This window comes from Solanum lycopersicum, chromosome 4 (assembly GCF_036512215.1).
Source record: "Solanum lycopersicum chromosome 4, SLM_r2.1".
NCBI classification, from domain to species: domain Eukaryota; kingdom Viridiplantae; phylum Streptophyta; class Magnoliopsida; order Solanales; family Solanaceae; genus Solanum; species Solanum lycopersicum.
In genome coordinates, this window is record NC_090803.1 from 10,740,717 (window position 1) to 10,759,407 (window position 18,691).

Genomic DNA, 18,691 nt, shown 5'->3' on the forward strand with positions numbered 1-18,691 from the left:
ATGATATATTCTCTTCTTTTCCGAGGCTTCCTGGAGATTTTGTGAGGTAGTTGTTGGTAATCTCAGCATCCCTCCTTAATCTTGTTTATGATTTTGTTCTACTCTAGAAACAATATCATATGAGACTTGTATTTTCTTTTGATCCTATTGTAATACTTTAAAGGCTTGTACACGTGACTACCAGGTTCTGGGGGGTTTTATTAAGTTGCTTATATTTTATTTCCGCACTTTATTCTAATGGTTGAGTTTTAGGCTGACTTGTCTTGGTGGGATAAGACGAGTGCCATCACGTCCATTTTTGGGTCGTGACAAAATGGTATCAGAGCCCCAGGTTCATAGGTCTCACGTGTGTACAAGTCGAGTCTAAATAGAGTCTCTATGATCGATACGGAGACGCCTGTACCTATCTTCGAGAGGCTGTAGTGACTTCTAGGAAATATCTTCACTTCTTGGATTCTATTGTGCGTACTTGGTCCCATTTTGATTCTTATCTCTTCACTCCATTCGCTCTTATTTATGTGATGACTCGTGCGTAGTTCCTTTTGTGAATCATTGGCATGTCGTGTATTGGTTTGATGTTAGATCTGGTATTAAAGTGAAAGTGATATATTTATGAAAAGGATTTGTGGTTATATTTTGAATATTAAAAAACAAAATTAAGGGGCTATGTAAGTTTAGTTATCCTTGTAAAATGATTAGTACTTGTGTGGTCTATACAATATTAGAGTGGTTAACAATTGGAAGTGGGGTGATTAAAGGGATGACTAGATAATTGAGTTGTAACTTTGAAAACTATAATCAGTAAAGTTATCATAACATGAATGGAATTCTTAGAAAATGATGCACCAATTAAGGTTAGAATTTCTACTATAGTAGTATCGATGCTTACTTGGTTGGAGTTATGGAGTGTGATACTTTTGATATTGACCTGAACTATGAAAGGATTCATATAGCTTGGGCTAGATACGGAACTATGATAATACTTAACATCTATTTGATGGGTAGAAATGTGTGACCTGTTTGGATATGATCTTCTCGATAGGTATGATGTGTTCTAGTGGTGGATTTAAAAGTCTTCACAATGTGGTACTAGTGGTATATGAAAAATGAATACGTTGATGTTAAGTGCAAATACTAACTACTTAAGGAGTTATATATTGTATTACATGCTCATATGGTAAGATGTGGTGTTGAATTCATATTTGAGAAACCAACTAGCTTCTTAATACGGATGGATATGTTAAGCATTATTTATAAGAAAGCTTTTAGTGGTTGATCTTTGGTATGATATTAATATGTTCAGGTTGTAAAATGTATTTTGTGGATTGTAAATGAGTGTTGATTTCATCTTAAATTCCGTGGAAGTGGAAATATGGATGATAAACTTACAAGTAAAGGAAATCCCAAAAAGTATACTTGTGTGAATGTAATTGAGAATTTTAGTAACAAAGTGCATATAAATTGAGTAAGTACCTTCGATGGTTGGCATAACTAGGTTTGGATTGTCATGTTAATGGCGAGGCTAAATTCGTAGTGAGGGAAATGACGAACTAAGCATGATGATTATTTTATGATGCATTATGATTGAAATGCAACTATATGATACGGGTGTTGGTTAAAATAATTTTTTTATGGTAATGATGAATTTTGAGTATCTAAGGTTATGGTTGTTTCTATTTAATAAGTAGTGTGGTTGTATGGTAATTTTTATGAGGAATTATGATGTCACTCGAATAGAACTGAAAGGAGCTAGAGCCAGAATGGAATGAATTAGTGGGTTGTAGTTTAACCTTTAGAAGGAGGTGAGAACAAGGATATTATTCAGATTATAAGGGTCAAAGATTTCAGAAAGAGTAGATAATTAAATTCAGAGATATGTGATTTCATCTGTTTTGCCCTGATTATGATAATATATAGTGTCACCAGATCAACTGATTAATTTAAATAAAAACTATTGGATAAAATATAGATGTTCAACTCGAGTGTGATTATATGTATTTTTTTATGGTTTTCAGTTTGTAAGGAGTATGATAAGATTTTCAGAAAAAGATATGATAGGGTTAATGAATAGGCGATCAATGATAAGCTAAAATACGTTAAGTCAATTTTTTTTATGGTATGAGCTAATGTTGTAAGATAATGAGATTGTATTACATGGTTGGGATCAAAACTTCAAGTTTACGTGGTGAGTTTAGATTTTTGATAGTGTATCTTGTCAAGGAATGAATTGGTAAGGTATGAAATGGTTTATCACATTGAGTATGAAGCATATAGAAGGACTTAAAATTTGAGTAGTAAATTTTGTTACTTTTGATTGTTATACCTAAGGTTTCCCATATTGCTGGTCAAAAATATAAGACTAGTAAATGAGTTAGCAAAAAGGAAAAAAAAATTATGGTGTATTGAAGAGTTAAAGTTATTGGAAATTTTCGTCATGGAAAGATTTTAAGAAAGGCAAAGGAACAATAAGACCTCTCGTACAAACACTGTATTCAGAGGTGATGGTTGTAGTGATTTCGCCTTTGAGTTTAGATATGACTATGAGATGTGACTATGGGTTTATTATTAACTTTTCTAAATATTAAGTTTTGGTTGGGTTACAATAAATGACGTGTGGAATATTATATATGGTTATGTCGAGGTAGATTGTTCAGAATGTGATAGGTAACAAATGGATGTTAAATAGTGTGGACCTACAATTTTGCATGGTTAATGAGGATCAGAGGGGGGGGGGATTAAAAGTACTTTGTTGATGAGACAAAATAGATTGTTATAATGTGTTACATAGGCATATGATGATGAGTAGAGGTTATGAGATTATAGTATACATAAATATTGGAGTGATCAAGGGTTTCTTGGAGTTATTGCATGAGGTAAATGATGGTGGTTGAAAATGTTATGTGAAAGTTTAGGTGAAGTTGACATTAAGTGTGACCTATATCTATTATGGGACGCTTAAATGGAATGATAAGAAACCATGGTTCAAAGTCTTGGAGACTACAATGTGCTTGCTAAGGAGAATGTGATAATAATGACTTTGTGAAAGTAAGGTAAATGGTTGGTGTGGTTATGATATTTGTTAATATTAATAGTGTTGGTTTTGATGGAGTACTGTGAGAAGTTTGCAGGGATTGGCAAATCCAACATGTGTAAAATTGTAATGGAGATCAGACTGGTTGATTTTGGGTGAAAAAAATTAAATAAAAAAATAAATAAATAAATTGAGGGATGTAGTCAGATGAATGAAAATATTGATATGCGAATTATGGAGAAAGTATCGAGTGTTATTCGACCTTGATTCCGTATATTCTTAAGGTGACCACCTATTTCATTTTGTACATGATTTGGAGTATGATTCATTGCATATGCCCACATTTTTTTTACATCTATTGGTGAATTCCTAGTGGTGGATCAGATGTACCGATCCTCTTATGTCTTCTTGATAGGGTAGGATCCTTCGTTAGACTTGTTCACTTCGGTTATGGCATATTTGGTGTTGTTAGAGGTTCTATACACATGAGTTTATCATTTGCTAGGTGTTTACTGGATAATTATCTTTTTTTTTGGGTTAGATATGTTTGACTCTCACTTAATGGGTTCCCGATGTTTAAAGATCAAATTTTTATACCTTAAGCTCATGAAAAGATTGTATGGTGAAAAGGAAATCGTGATAAGATATGTGATGTTATGTGCATTATAGGTGTCTGGTGGTTAATTTAGTTTCACATCTAGTTGTTTCCAGGATTGATTTGGAAGGTTATTTTGGTTATGTGACAAAAGACTTGTTATGATAGTTGTGTTATGGTCCAATGGGTTTCACTTTAGATTGAGTTCATGGGATGGTATGTTGCGTGATAATCACATTTAATTTGTAGATATTTCGAAGTTTGATTTGAAAGTTCAGTTCTTAGTAGAGTTCTTGATGGAATAGCCTTAAGGAAGAACTCACTTAGAGAGATGAACACCGACGGATAGGTCATAACTTAGACTTTTGGTAACATCGGTTATTATTTCTTCTTCCTAATGTTCGAGGACGAACATGGTTTTTAGTGGTGGATAATGTAATGACCCAAAAGCTCCTCTTTAAAATTTTTGAATATTTGTTTAACTTAAGTTAATTAATCAATAGTTTATGGGCTAAAGTGATAATTTATTTAAGACCCTATACCCTTTTAACCTATATTTAATAAAATATGTGGGTAAAACCTATCACTTTTAGTACTTAAATAATTCAGAAAAAAAAAGAATGAGGGGAAAACGAAGAACGGACGGTGGCGGCAAACATCAGGTAATGCATTCTCTGCATATATGTTTCGTGAATTTCTATGTTCGCCTATATGTACAAAACAAGTAGGATAGTTGGTAGGAAAAAACTAATAATAATAATGGATTGCCTTTTCAATTTGTTGACCAAGTGAGTGCCTTATATATATAAAAGCTAGTGCGAACATTTATCTAATGATGCAATGGGTCATCATTATTTGCCCTTATAAATTAAAAAGAAAAATGTGTTTTTTTTAATAAAGAGAACTTCATCGGCGACAGATCAAAGTGCAGCATGGGAGAAACCGTTGTCGAACAAAACTCTTGTTGCGGTACAAAAAAAAAAGAGACACGAAAGTTTAGGTATATTCGAGCGAGTTTAAAATTGTGTGTACTTATATTATTGTTGCATACAAGAATTAGTATTAAAATATTATTGGGTTGAAAAATTAAGATGTGAATTGTTGCATATTGAGTGAATTCTCTGTGCTTTGCTGAGGATAATAAAAAAATAATTGAGTTACACAATAATTGCCTATGATAATGCAATGATTGGCAGTGATAGTAGAATATGAATGAAAGTCAATGGGTTAGAATACTACTTTGACATTAGAGGTTACTGATTTATATTGATTATGGAATTGTAAGTTTTCATGGTGGATCACATTATGGTCCATGTTCCATCGTATTGGAGTGATGCACTTAAATTGTAGGATTATTAAAGTTATAAATATCACTAGATTTATATTATTTAGAGAAATTAAAGCATAATTGCAGGCAAACAAATTGGAAATATGAGTTGACATGTTAGTTGACGTTAAGATTAAGACCTTGATTATGGATTTGGGTAAATTTATGGGTTCGGCTAGTATATGGGTGTTGTTATTTTAAAATCTTATCGTGATTTTATATTTGAATAGATTGCGTTTATTTGGAAGTCCAATTAAAGGGGGAGATTCAAGTCTCGAGAGTGATTGTTTGACTACTGGAGGCAAGTGAATTTCTAAACTCTTGTTTAGTGTGTGAAATGCGTGTATTTCCTTGTGGTATATGTGTGGGAGTAATGGGACTTGGTGATGGGTTGGCTCGTCCACATTGATTCATTCTAATGATGAAAACAAAGGATAATAAAAGGCAATGTGAATAATTGCTTGTGTGTGATGTGTTGATGATAAAGAATGGTTTGAAAAGTTTGTTGAATCATTGTTGATGTTGTTGTGAATTGCGCTGTGTTGTGAAAGTGGTCATATACTCTTTAATTGTGTGAACATGTCATTTGCATTATTTTAAGACATGGTTGTGAAAGCGTTATGTGCATTGAAAAATAATGAGAACTTAAAGAGGATGTACCATTTCGAGGGACGTATCGCGCGCCGCGATGGATACTATATTTCTAGGGACGTATCGCGCACCGCGATGGTTACTATTATCGAGGGTCGTGTCGTGCGCCGCGACAGATGCATGGACAGATATGTCCCCCATGGGTCCCGGACTGAGAGACAGCGGGTGTGTATCACTAGGTTAGACATGCATCATTATACTTGACATTGCATTACATATACTTATCATTGGTGAACTTGATATTGTGTTTTGCTGATCTTCTGATTGCCTTTCTGCGGAACTTGTGATTGATTAATACTGAGCTTTTTATTGAGGATATTTAATTTGTTGAAGTGTAGTTGTTGAGGATATGTAATTTGTTGAAGTGTGTTATTGAGGATATGTAAATTTGTGGAAGTGTTGCTATTGAGGATATCTAATTTGTTTAAGTGTTGATGTTGAGGATATATAATTTGTTAAAGTGTTGTTGTGGAGGATATGTAATTTGTTAAAGTGTTGTTGTGGAGGATATGTAATTTGTCTAAATGTTTTTGTTGAGTTACGTTCTATGTAAATTGTGAGTTGTTAGGGTGGGCTGTTGTTTATGCAGGTTGTAGTTGTGGAGGTTCGGTTGGGGGTGGTAGGAGTACCGTATTTCATTCCCTTAGCTTGTGTTTAGATGTTTACTTACTGAGTACCGTGTGGTTTGGTACTCACCCCTTGCTTCTACATATTTTTGTAGGTTACTTGCCCGGACTTTTATGATATATTCTCTTCTTTTCCGAGGCTTCCTGGAGATTTTGTGAGGTAGTTGTTGGTCATCTCAGCATCCCTCCTTACTCTTGTTTATGATTTTGTTCTACTCTAGAAACAATATCATATGAGACTTATATTTTCTTTTGATCCGATTGTAATACTTTAGAGGCTTGTACACGTGACTACCAGGTTTTGGGGAGTTTTTATTAAGTTGCTTATATTTTATTTCCGCACTTTATTGTAATGGTTGAGTTTTAGGCTGACTTGTCTTGGTGGGATAAGACGAGTGCCATCACGTCCATTTTTGGGTCGTGACAGAACAATTAACAATAACTTGTCAAAATAAGAAAATAATTATAAAAAGAATCAAAAATGATTAATGAAAATATTTATACTTGCAAAAATTATTGTAGAAGGATATCACAACAGATACTATACCCCAATGATAGATACATGAGCAGAAGCGAATATATGTAAATGTAATTGCTTACCAGAAGATAAATGGGAAAAATTAAAAACACCTACGGTAGAAACAGGATTTAATAACGAAGGAAGTATGATTAAATATAAAGCAAAAAATATAAAAATACAAATATGGGATAAGATACTAACAATAGAAGAAATGTATAATTTTGAGTTTACCACAAAATATATGCTATTAGGAATGCCATTTTTAGATAAATTTTACCCACACATAATAACCAAAACACACTGGTGACTTACTACGCCATGTGGCTATTAAATAAGAGCAAAAAGAGTAAAAAATAAACAACGAAAATCTATAGAATGGATTAGAGGTAGTGAAAAAATAAACCAGGAAATGGAAAATATAAGTGAAAAACAAATATCACAACTAGAAATCATTATATTTTTAATAGACAAAGTTATAATAATCAATGAACAGCTAGAACAACTATATAATGAAGACCCATTACAAGGATGGGAAAAACATAAAACAAAAGTAAAAATTGAACTAATAGATGAAAATAGAATAATAACACAAAAACCGTTACAATATAACTTTAATGATTTACAAGAATTTAAAGTACATATAAATGAATTACTAGAAAAAAATTATATGCAAAAAAGTAATAATAAACATACAAGCCCAACATTTATAGTAATTAAACATAGTGAACAAAAAAGAGGTAAAAATAGAATGGTCATTGACTACAGAAATTTAAATGCTAAAACTAAAACATATAACTATCCAATACCTAATAAAATACTTAAAATAAGACAGATACAAGGATACAACTATTTTAGCAAATTTGACTGTAAATCAGGATTTTACCATCTAAAACTAGAAGAAGAATCAAAACAATTAACAGCATTTACAGTACCACAAGGATTTTATGAATGGAATGTATTACCATTTGAATATAAAAATGCACCAGGTAGATATTGTCACGACCCAAAAATGGGCGTGATGGCACTCGTCTTATCCCACAAAGACAAGTCAGCCTAAAACCAAATATCTAACAAAGTGCGGAAGTAAATGACAATCAATCAACAATTTCTAGTATGAAACCAAGTCATATTAATTCAATCCCCAAAACCAGGTTGTCACGTGCACAAGCCTCTAATGTAAACATTAGAATTGAAATAAAATAGAAGTCTAACATGAAGTTGTCTTTCAAGTAAAAACAAAGTCATAAACTGGAGTAGGAAAGTTCGCTGAGATGACAAGCAGCTACCTCACAATCCTCTACAAGATGCCTGGGAAACGAAAAGAATTACAGGCATCACGAAGATCCAGGCTCGTATCCTACAAAAATTTGTAGAAGCAAGGGGTGAGTACCAAACCACGCGGTACCCAACAAGCAAACCTCTAAACACAAGTTAAGTGAACAAAATACGGGCACTTCTTACACCATATCTAAACCTCCACGCTACAGTCTAATAGTTTACAGTTTACCAAACACACAACTCAATAACCACACTCTATCAGTTTAGACATTCTCAATAACAACTCAATATTCAACAGTCACAAGCTTTACAGAGAAACACTCGCAAGATCAACAAAACACGTGTTCAAGTTCATCAATAATCAAGTGTGTAATGCCATAAGATGCAATGTCAAGTATAGTGATGCATGTCTTCCCTAACGATACACACCCGCTGTCTCTCAGTCTGGGACCCATGGGGGACATATCTGTCCCTGCATCTGTCGCGGCGCACGACACGACCCTCGATAATAGTAACCTTCACGGCGCGCGATACGTCCCTCGAAATATAGTATCCATCGCGGCGCGCGATACGACCCTGGAAATGATACACCCTTATACCACAATCATGTCTCAGATACAATGCAATTGACATGCTCAAATGAAAATGAGGAGATAACCATTTTGATAACAAAACACAATTTACAGCAAGGAATACAACACTAACAAATAAGCAACAAGTCTCCAAATCGTTCTCAACACCACACAAGAAGATACACGAATTTCATACGCTTAACAAGAGTTTAGAAATCCACTTGCCTCAAATAGTTGAACAATCACTATGAGACTTGAGCCTTTCCTTTTCGTTTTGCTTCGAACTCAAAGCAATCTATTTACATTAATAATCACAATAAAATTTTGGAAATAACAAAACTCATGTTACTATAGGTCTAACCTAAACCCAAAAACTCACTCAAATCTATAATCAAATTCCTAATATTGATGTCAACTAGCTAGATGTCAACTTTCATATTTATTCAAGTTTCAAGCTTCGGTAAGTCTTCATTCATTAAACTAATATTAATAATATTCATAAAATTCAATACACATAATATTCAACTACTCATTTCAATAAAACAAAACTTGAATTATAATGTTATAATTATAAGAAGAATCCGATAAAAAAAATGATTAACTACCACTTTATAATATATTTTATGCAAATAAACCAATTTCCCCTTCTTCTGTATTCCCATTCCAATTCAATTTATTTTATTTTCTTCCAGGAACCACACTAAACAAACCATTAATTTTCCATTCATGTTATAATATTTATGACAATTGTTTTGTCTTTTCCTTCTTTTGTTTTTCTTTGTTTAGCAATACATACTAATTGTCTATTATAAAACCAATCAACTAATCACAATTAAATCACTAGATAACAACTAACAAATTGATTTCAATATTATCACAATTTCCAACAATTTACGTGATTTACCTATTCTGCATTTTTTTTTCATATGCTCATCATTAAATAAATTATGCACACATATATATACTTTATTATATAATATTGTTATATGCACAAATCTATGTGCAAAATCAAGAAAATTAAAGGAGAAAACTTACCTAGCAGTTCGTAAGCCGCACAGAAACCCTTCGCCCTTTTTTTTTCTTTTCCTTATTTTTTTTTGAATTATTTAAGTACTAAAAGTTTTAGGTTTTACCCACATATTTAATTAAATAGAGGCTAAATAGTCTAAGGTCTTAAATAAATTATCACTTTAGCCCATAAACTATCGATTAATTAACTTAAGTTAAATATATATTCAAAATTCTAAAGAGAAGCTTTTGGGTCATTACATTATCCACCACTAAAATCATGTTCGTCCTCGAACATGGAGTAAAAGTAATTACCTGAAGCTTCAAAAAGTTGAGGATATCTGGCACGCATGTCAGACTCTGTCTCCCAAGTTACTTCTCTTACTGAACGGTGCTTCCATTGCACCTTCACTGAAACAAGCTCTTTGGTCCTAAGCTTTCGGATTTGCCTATCCAATATAGCTATAGGCTCCTCCTCATATGTCAAGTCTGGACCCAGCTCCACAGAATTGAGTGAAATCACATGAGATTCATCCGAAATATACTTCCGAAGCATAGAGACATGGAAAACAGGATGAACTGCCGACAAACAAGGTGGCAAGGCCAACTTATAGGCCACCTCCCCCACTCGGCTCAAAATCTCAAAAGGCCCAATGAACCTAGGGCTAAGCTTGCCCTTGTTTCCAAACCTCATCACACCCTTCATGGGTGATACTCGGAGCCAAACATGATCACCCTCCATAAACACTAAGGCTCTAACTCTCCGGTCTGCATAACTCTTCTGTCGACTCAGGGCTGTCAACAGTCTATACTGAATCATACGGACTTGTTCCATAGCATCTCTAAGCAAGTCTGTATCCAAAGAGTCCATCTTTGCCGAATCAAACCAACCAATAGGAGATCTACACCGTCTACCATACAATGCCTCAAATGGGGCCATTTGGATACTAGAGTGATAACTATTATTATAGGCGAACTCAGCTAAGGGTAAATGTCGATCCCATCTTGCACCAAAATCGATCACACACGCTCGAAGCATATCTTCCAATACCTGAATGGTCCGCTCAGATTGACCATCTACCTGAGGGTGAAATGTCGTATTCATATCTAACTGAGTACCCAGACCATGTTGTAATGCCTTCTAGAAATGAGAAGCAAATAGTGAACCTCGATCTGATATGATAGAAATAGCAACTCCATGTAGTCGCACAATCTGACTGATATATAGTTCGGCTAACTTTTCTGCTGTAAACTTCACCAGAACCGGAATGAAGTGGGCAGACTTGATCAGCCTATCAACAATAACCCAAATAGAGTGACAACCACCCACTGTGGTAGGCCAACCCACGACAAAGTCCATAGTAATCCGCTCCCACTTCCAAGTAGGAATAGGCATCCTCTAAAATACACCCCCGGGCCGCTGGTGCTCACACTTGACCTGCTGGCAAGTCAAACACCTCGAAAAAAAGTCTGAAATATCTCTCTTCATCCCACACCACCAGTAATGCTGACTCAGATTATGATACATCTTCTCCGCTCCAGGATGGATGGAATACCGAGAACGATGGGCCTCCTCAAGAATCAATCTAATCAAATCGCCTGTCTTAGGCACACAAATCCTGCCTCCAATCCGTAAGACACCATCAGAATCAAGGACCGCCTCCTTAGCTTCCCCACTCAATACTTTGTCTCGAATGAGACATAATTTTACATCATCAAACTGGTGTACACGAATCTGCTCGACTAAAGAAGATCGAGCCTCAATAAAAGCAATCATTCCATCACTCTCCTCTGAGATCTGTAATCGGACAAGACTGTTAGCTAATAATTGAACATCTCTAGCCAATGGTCTTTCCTCAACACTAAGAGATGCAAGACTCCCCATGCTATGAGTCTTCCTACTCAAAGCATCGGCCACAACATTGGCCTTCCCCGGATGATACAGAATGGTCACATCATAGTCCTTCAGCAACTCAAGCCATCTTCGTTGCCTCAAGTTCAAATCCCTCTGGCTAAAGATATACTGAAGACTCCGATGATCAGTGAAGATCTCACAATGCACTCCATACAAATAATGACGCCATAACTTACGTACAAATACCACAGCCGCCAATTCTAAATCATAAGTAGGGTAGTTCTTCTCATGGGATTTCAACTGCCTAGAAGCATAAGCAATCACTTTCCCCTTCTGCATCAACACACCACCCAAACCAACTCCTGAAGCATTACAATACACTGTAAAGTCTACACCCTCCTCAGGTAGAGTCAACACAGGAGCTGAAGTCAATAAAGTCTTGAGTTTTTGAAAGCTTTGCTCACACTCATCAGACCACTGAAAACGCACATCCTGTCGAGTCAATCTAGTTAATGGAGCTGCAATAGTAGAGAAACTCTGAACAAATCATCGATAATAGCCTGCCAATCCCACAAAACTCCTAATCTCAGTAGGTGAAGTAGGTCGCGTCCAGCCTCTAACTGCCTCAATCTTGGCCGGATCTACTCTAATACCCTCCTTGGACACCACGTGTCCCAAGAATGTCACAGAAGTAAGCCAGAACTCACACTTTGAGAACTTGGCATACAACTTCTCTTCTCTCAACCTATGAAGTACAATCCTCAGGTGTTGGACATGGTCCTCCTCAGTCTTAGAGTAAACCAAGATGTCATCGATGAAAACAATCACAAAAGAATCAAGGTATGGTCGAAACACCCCATTCATCAACTCCATGAATGTTGCAGGGGCATAAGTCAATCCGAAGGACATCACTAGAAACTCATAATGCCCATACCGGGTCCGAAAAGCTGTCTTAGGGATATCTGATGCCCTAATCTTCAACTGATGATACCCAGACCTCAAATCAATCTTAGAGAACAATGATGCTCCCTGTAACTGATCAAATTAGTCATCAATACGCGGAAGAGGATACTTATTCTTAACTGTTACCTTGTTCAACTGTCTGTAATCAATACACATTCTCATAGTCCCATCCTTCTTCTTCACAAACAATACAGGGGCACCCCAAGGTGATACATTAGGGCAAATAAAACCCTTACTCAATAAATCTTGCAACTGATCCTTTAATTCTTTCAACTCTGCTGGGGCCATACGATATGGAGGTATAGAAATAGGCTTAGTGCCTGGCTCTAAATCAATAGCAAAATCCATATCCCTATCGGGAGGAACACCTGGAAGATCAGAAGGGAATACATCGAGAAACTCCTGAACCACGGGAACAGAGTCCATGGAAGGTGGTTCAACACTAGTATCCCGAATTAAAGCTAAGTAAGACAAACACCCCCTCTCCACCAATCTCTGAGCACGGATAAAAGAGATGACCTTTCTAGGATAAATACCACTAACACTCTTCCACTCAACCCTCGGAACACCAGGCATTGCTAAATTCACAGTCTTAGAATTACAATCAAGGACAGCATGATAAGGAGAAAGCCAATCCATACCCAAGATAACATCAAAGTCCACCATCCCCAGAATGATTAAGTCTACCCAAGTGTCATACCCAACCAAAGAAACAAGACAGGATCGATACACTCGATCCACCACTAAGGGCTTACCCACGGGTGTAGAAACACGAATAGGTACAGTCATGCTATCACATATCATATCAAATTTAGCAGCAAAATACGTAGACACATAAGAGAATGTAGAACCTGGATCAAACAACACAGACGCAGGTCGATGGGATACTGGGATGATACCTGTAATAACTGCATCAGAGGTCTCCGCCTCAGGTCTCCCGGGGAAAGCATAGCAGTGGGCTCCTCGTCCACCTGCAGCCGGGGTGATACCTCTACCCCCACTCTGCTGAGCTGCAACACCACTACTAGAAACTCTGTCACCTCTACCTGACTGAACTCTGCCACGACCTCTACCCTGTGGAGCTGGTGGTCTAGTCTGGAATGAAAAATTAGGTCGAGGACCACCACGACCCCTATGAGAAGTACACTGTCGTATTAGATGATCGGGATCTCCACAAGTAAAACAAAATCTCTGACCTGGGAACTGTTGTGTGGACCCTGAAAACCCACTATAATTTCCTCGCCGTGTAGGTCGCTGCTGTGAATCGTACGGCTCTGACCCGAGCTATAAGAACCCCTAGATGTCAGGCCACCCTCAAATGTCGGCACAGATGCATGAATAGGTCCCCGCTGCTGAAAAGAACCACTCACTCTTTGTGATCCCCTACCTCCAGATGAGGCACCATGAAACTGTCCTGATATACGGGCTCTTTTAGGGTCCCCAAACTCCTCTCTCTCCATCAATTCCGCCTCTTTGGCGGCGCTCACAATGGATTTGAAAGAAGTCCCCTCCCTAGATGTCCGAAACACAGCTGACCTAATAGAGAAAGTCAATCCCCTCACAAATCTGCGGATCCTCTCTGTCTCATTTGAAATAATGGCCAACGCATACCTAGACAACTGGCAAAAACGCGCCTCATACTCTCTAACCGATAAACCATCCTCTCTCAGACTCTCAAACGTCAAGCGACTCTCCTCTCTCACGCTCCATGGGATAAAACGATCTTGGAATGCACTAGCAATCTGCTCCCAAGTCACTGGAGGAGATCCAACTGGCAAAACCCCCGAATAAGTCCTCCACCAGTCTCTCGCTGGTCCACGAAGCTGGAGTGTAGCATATCTAACCCCGTGTGACTCAGCTAATCCAACCACCTCTAGTAACTCTCGGCAGGTAGTTAGAAACTCATGAGCGTCCTCGCTCTTCCCACCCTGAAACTGAGGTAGGTCCATCTTTCGAAATCTCTCATACCTACGTTGCTCATCCTCTGTCAGAAAAACCATCGATGCAACTTGACCCCCAACTGCTGGTGCAACATCATTCTGAACCACGGGATCTACTGGTAGTTGCCCCACCGCATCCTGAACAATTGGAGCTGGTTGCTGCTCTTGGGTCTGAGCCCCCTCTCTAGTACGAGAGTCATGTGGTGTGGTAGTCGCTCCACCACCCTGAGAAAAGCCCTCTAGCACACTGAACACCCTCAATAGCGTATCCTGAAGCAAAGGTGTGACTACGGGATCTTGAGGAACCTGGTCCTCTCTCTCATCAATCTGAGGTTCAGTAGAGATCTCTCTAGCACTACCTCTCAGTGGTGCTGCTCCACGTCCACGACCTCTGGCTACTCTCGTACTACTAGCACGACCTCTAGCTCGAGATCTACCCCTACCCCTAGCTGGGGCCTCAACAATTGGCTCGGGAAGTGCTTCCACTCTACCACCAGTAACATTAGTTCTAGTCCTCGTCATCTGTCAAAAGAGTATACAACAACTCAGTACTAAAGAAGGTGACTACGCACGATGAGAAAGAATGAACAAAAAGAAGTTTCCTAGTAATCCTCGTAGCCTCTCAGAGATAAGTACAGACGTCTCCGTACTGATCCTTGAGACTCTACGTAGACTCGGCTTGTATACACGTGAGACCTATGAACCTGATGCTCTGATACCATTTTGTCACGACCCAAAAATGGGCGTGATGGCACTCGTCTTATCCCACCAAGACAAGTCAGCCTAAAACCAAATATCTAATAAAGTGCGGAAGTAAATGACAATCCAACAACAATTTCTAGTATGAAACCAAGTCATATTAATTCAATCCCCAAAACCAGGTTGTCACGTGCACAAGCCTCTAATGTAAATATTAGAATTGAAATAAAATAGAAGTCTAACATGAAGTTGTGTTTCAAGTAAAAACAAAGTCATAAACTGGAGTAGGAATGTTCGCTGAGATGACAAGCAGCTACCTCACAATCCTCTACAAGATGCCTCGGAAACGAAAAGAATGACAGGTATCACAAAGATCCAGGCTCGTATCCTACAAAAATTTGTAGAAGCAAGAGGTGAGTACCAAACCACGCGGTACCCAACAAGCAAACCTCTAAACACAAGTTAAGTGAACAAAATACGGGCACTTCTTACACCATATCTAAACCTCCGCGCTACAGTCTAATAGTTTACAGTTTACCAAACACACAACTCAATAACCACACTCTATCAGTTTACACATTCTCAATAACAACTCAATATTCAACAGTCACAAGCTTCACACAGAAACACTCGCAAGATCAACAAAACACGTTTTCAAGTTCATCAATAATCAAATGTGTAATGCCATAAGATGCAATGTCAAGTATAGTGATGCATGTCTTCCCTAACGATACACACCCGCTGTCTCTCAGTCCGGGACCCATGGGGGACATATCTGTCCATGCATCTGTCGCAGCGCACGACACGACCCTCGATAATAGTAACCTTCATGGCGCGCGATACGTCCCTCAAAATATAATATCCATCGCGGCGCGCGATACGACCCTGGAAATGATACACCCTTATACCACAATCATGTCTCAGATACAATGCAATTGACATGCTCAAATGAAAATGAGGAGATTACCATTTTGATAACAAAACATAATTTACAGCAAGGAATACAACACTAACAAATAAGCAACAAGTCTCCAAATCGTTCTCAACACCACACAAGAAGATACACGAATTTAATACGCTTAACAAGAGAATGAGCCTTTCCTTTTTCGTTTTGCTTCCAACTCAAAGCAATCTATTCACATTAATAATCACAATAAAATTTCAGAAATAACAAAACTCATGTTACTATAGGTCTAACCTAAACCCAAAAACTCACTCAAATCTATAATCAAATTCCTAATATTGATGTTAACTAGCTAGATGTCAACTTTCATATTTATTCAAGTTTCAAGCTTCGGTAAGTCTTCATTCATTAACCTAATATTAATAATATTCATAAAATTCAATACACATAATATTCAACTACTCATTTCAATAAAACAAAACTTGAATTATAATGTTATAATTATAAGAAGAATCCGATAAAAAAAATTATTAACTACCACTTTATAATATATTTTATGCAAATAAACCAATTTCCCCTTCTTCTGTATTCCCATTCCAATTCAATTTATTTTATTTTCTTCCAGGAACCACACTAAACAAACCATTAATTTTCCATTCATGTTATAATATTTATGACAATTGTTTTGTCTTTTCCTTCTTTTGTTTTTCTTTGTTTAGCAATACATACTAATTGTCTATTATAAAACCAATCAACTAATCACAATTAAATCACTAGATAACAACTAACAAATTGATTTCAATATTATCAAAATTTCCAACAATTCACGTGATTTACCTATTCTGCATTTTTTTTCATATGCTCATCATTGAATAAATTATGCACACATATATATACTTTATTATATAATATTGTTATGTGCACACATCTATGTGCAGAATAAAGATGATTAAAGGAGAAAACTTACCTAGCAGTTCATAAGCCGCACAGAAACCCTTCGCCCTTTTTTTTTTCTTTTCCTTATTTTTTTTTGAATTATTTAAGTACTAAAATTGTTAGGTTTTACCCACATATTTAATTAAATAAAGGCTAAATAGTATAGGGTCTTAAATAAATTATCACTTTAGCCCATAAATTATCGATTAATTAACTTAAGTTAAATAAATATTGAAAATTCTAAAGAGAAGCTTTTGGGTCATTACAGATATAAACATTTTATGGATAACTGTTTTAATCAGCTAGAAAATAGTGTTATATATATAGATGATATATTATTATATTCTAAAACACAAGATGAACATATAAGCTTATTAGAAAAATTTATACACATAATTAAACACTCAAGTATAAGTTTAAGTAAAAGTAAAGCAGAAATTATGAAACCACAGATAGAATTTCTAGGAATACAAATAGATAAAAATGGAATAAAAATGCAAACTCACATAGTACAAAAAATAATTACTATGGATGAAAATATAGATACAAAAAAGAAATTACAATCACTCTTAGGATTAGTAAATCAAGTAAGGGAATATATACCAAAATAAGCAGAACATTTAAAACCATTATACAAAAAACTCAAAAAAGATATTGAATATCATTTTGACAACAAAGATAAAGAACACATAAAAAATATTAAAAAATTATGCAAAAAATTACCAAAATTATATTTTCCTGATGAAAGTAGAACATTCACATATATAATTGAAACATATTAAAGTGACCATAGTTATGGAGGAGTACTAAAATATAAATATAATAAAGAAAAGGTAGAACACCATTGCAGGTATTGCTCAGGATCATATACTGAGGCACAAACAAAATGGGAAATAAATAGGAAAGAATTATTTGCATTATATAAATGTTTACTAGCATTCGAACCATACATAGTTTACAATAAATTCATTGTAAGAACAGATAATACACAGGTAAAATGGTGGATAACCAAAAAGATAGATGATTCAGTTACAACAAAGGAAATAAGAAGTTTGATATTAAATATATTAAATTTTACATTTACAATTGAAATTATAAAAATTGACGAAAATCTAATTGCAGACTACCTCTCAAGAAAAAGATATGATGAAAGATCTACTGGCAATGATGAAAAATCTATGCCAAAAAGTAGAAAAGATAGAAATAGAAGTAAAGGAGCTGGAAGGTAACGGTCAGCAGCATGACCAAAAACATGCAGAGCTACGTCGTACGGCAAACAGAAAACAGCCAGAGATAGAAGGAGATGATGGGAAACTCCGGAAAACCCATAACAATGTTTGTTCAGATACAGCTTCAGGTACAAGTAAAAGAACTAGTGAAAAACCAAAAAACACAAACTTAAACAAGTTATTTGCAAAACCATTTACCCAAAAACCGCAAATGCAAATACTAGCAGAACCACAAACATCAACCTATGCAGTAAGCCTGCAAAACGAAAAAAAAGATATAACTATATTACCCAATCTTACATTGAAAACATATATAAAATCCAAACATACCTAAACCTAAACCCAAGATCTACACAAACAAAAAATCCCGAAGAAGATTATATAACCCAGAAACTACAAGGATATAACAAACTTATTGCACAACCTAAGACCAACCCAACCTAGTAAAAACATGTTATAACTACGGACTACTAAATACAGTATTCACATATACCGGAGAAGAGATGGTAGGAATACCAGAATTACATAGAGCATTTCTAACATATAAAAGAATTACC

General features: G+C 36.1%; 1 protein-coding gene across 1 annotated transcript in view; it reads left to right on the top strand.

The window, feature by feature from the left end:
- Positions 1-18,048: 18,048 nt before the first annotated feature.
- Positions 18,049-18,691, top strand: part of LOC138347949 (uncharacterized) — a 61,178-nt gene continuing 60,535 nt past the window's right edge. The window contains exon 1 of the mRNA XM_069296558.1: positions 18,049-18,384. Within this exon, the coding sequence (XP_069152659.1) occupies positions 18,049-18,384 (336 nt within the window). The remainder of the gene's footprint in view (positions 18,385-18,691) is intronic.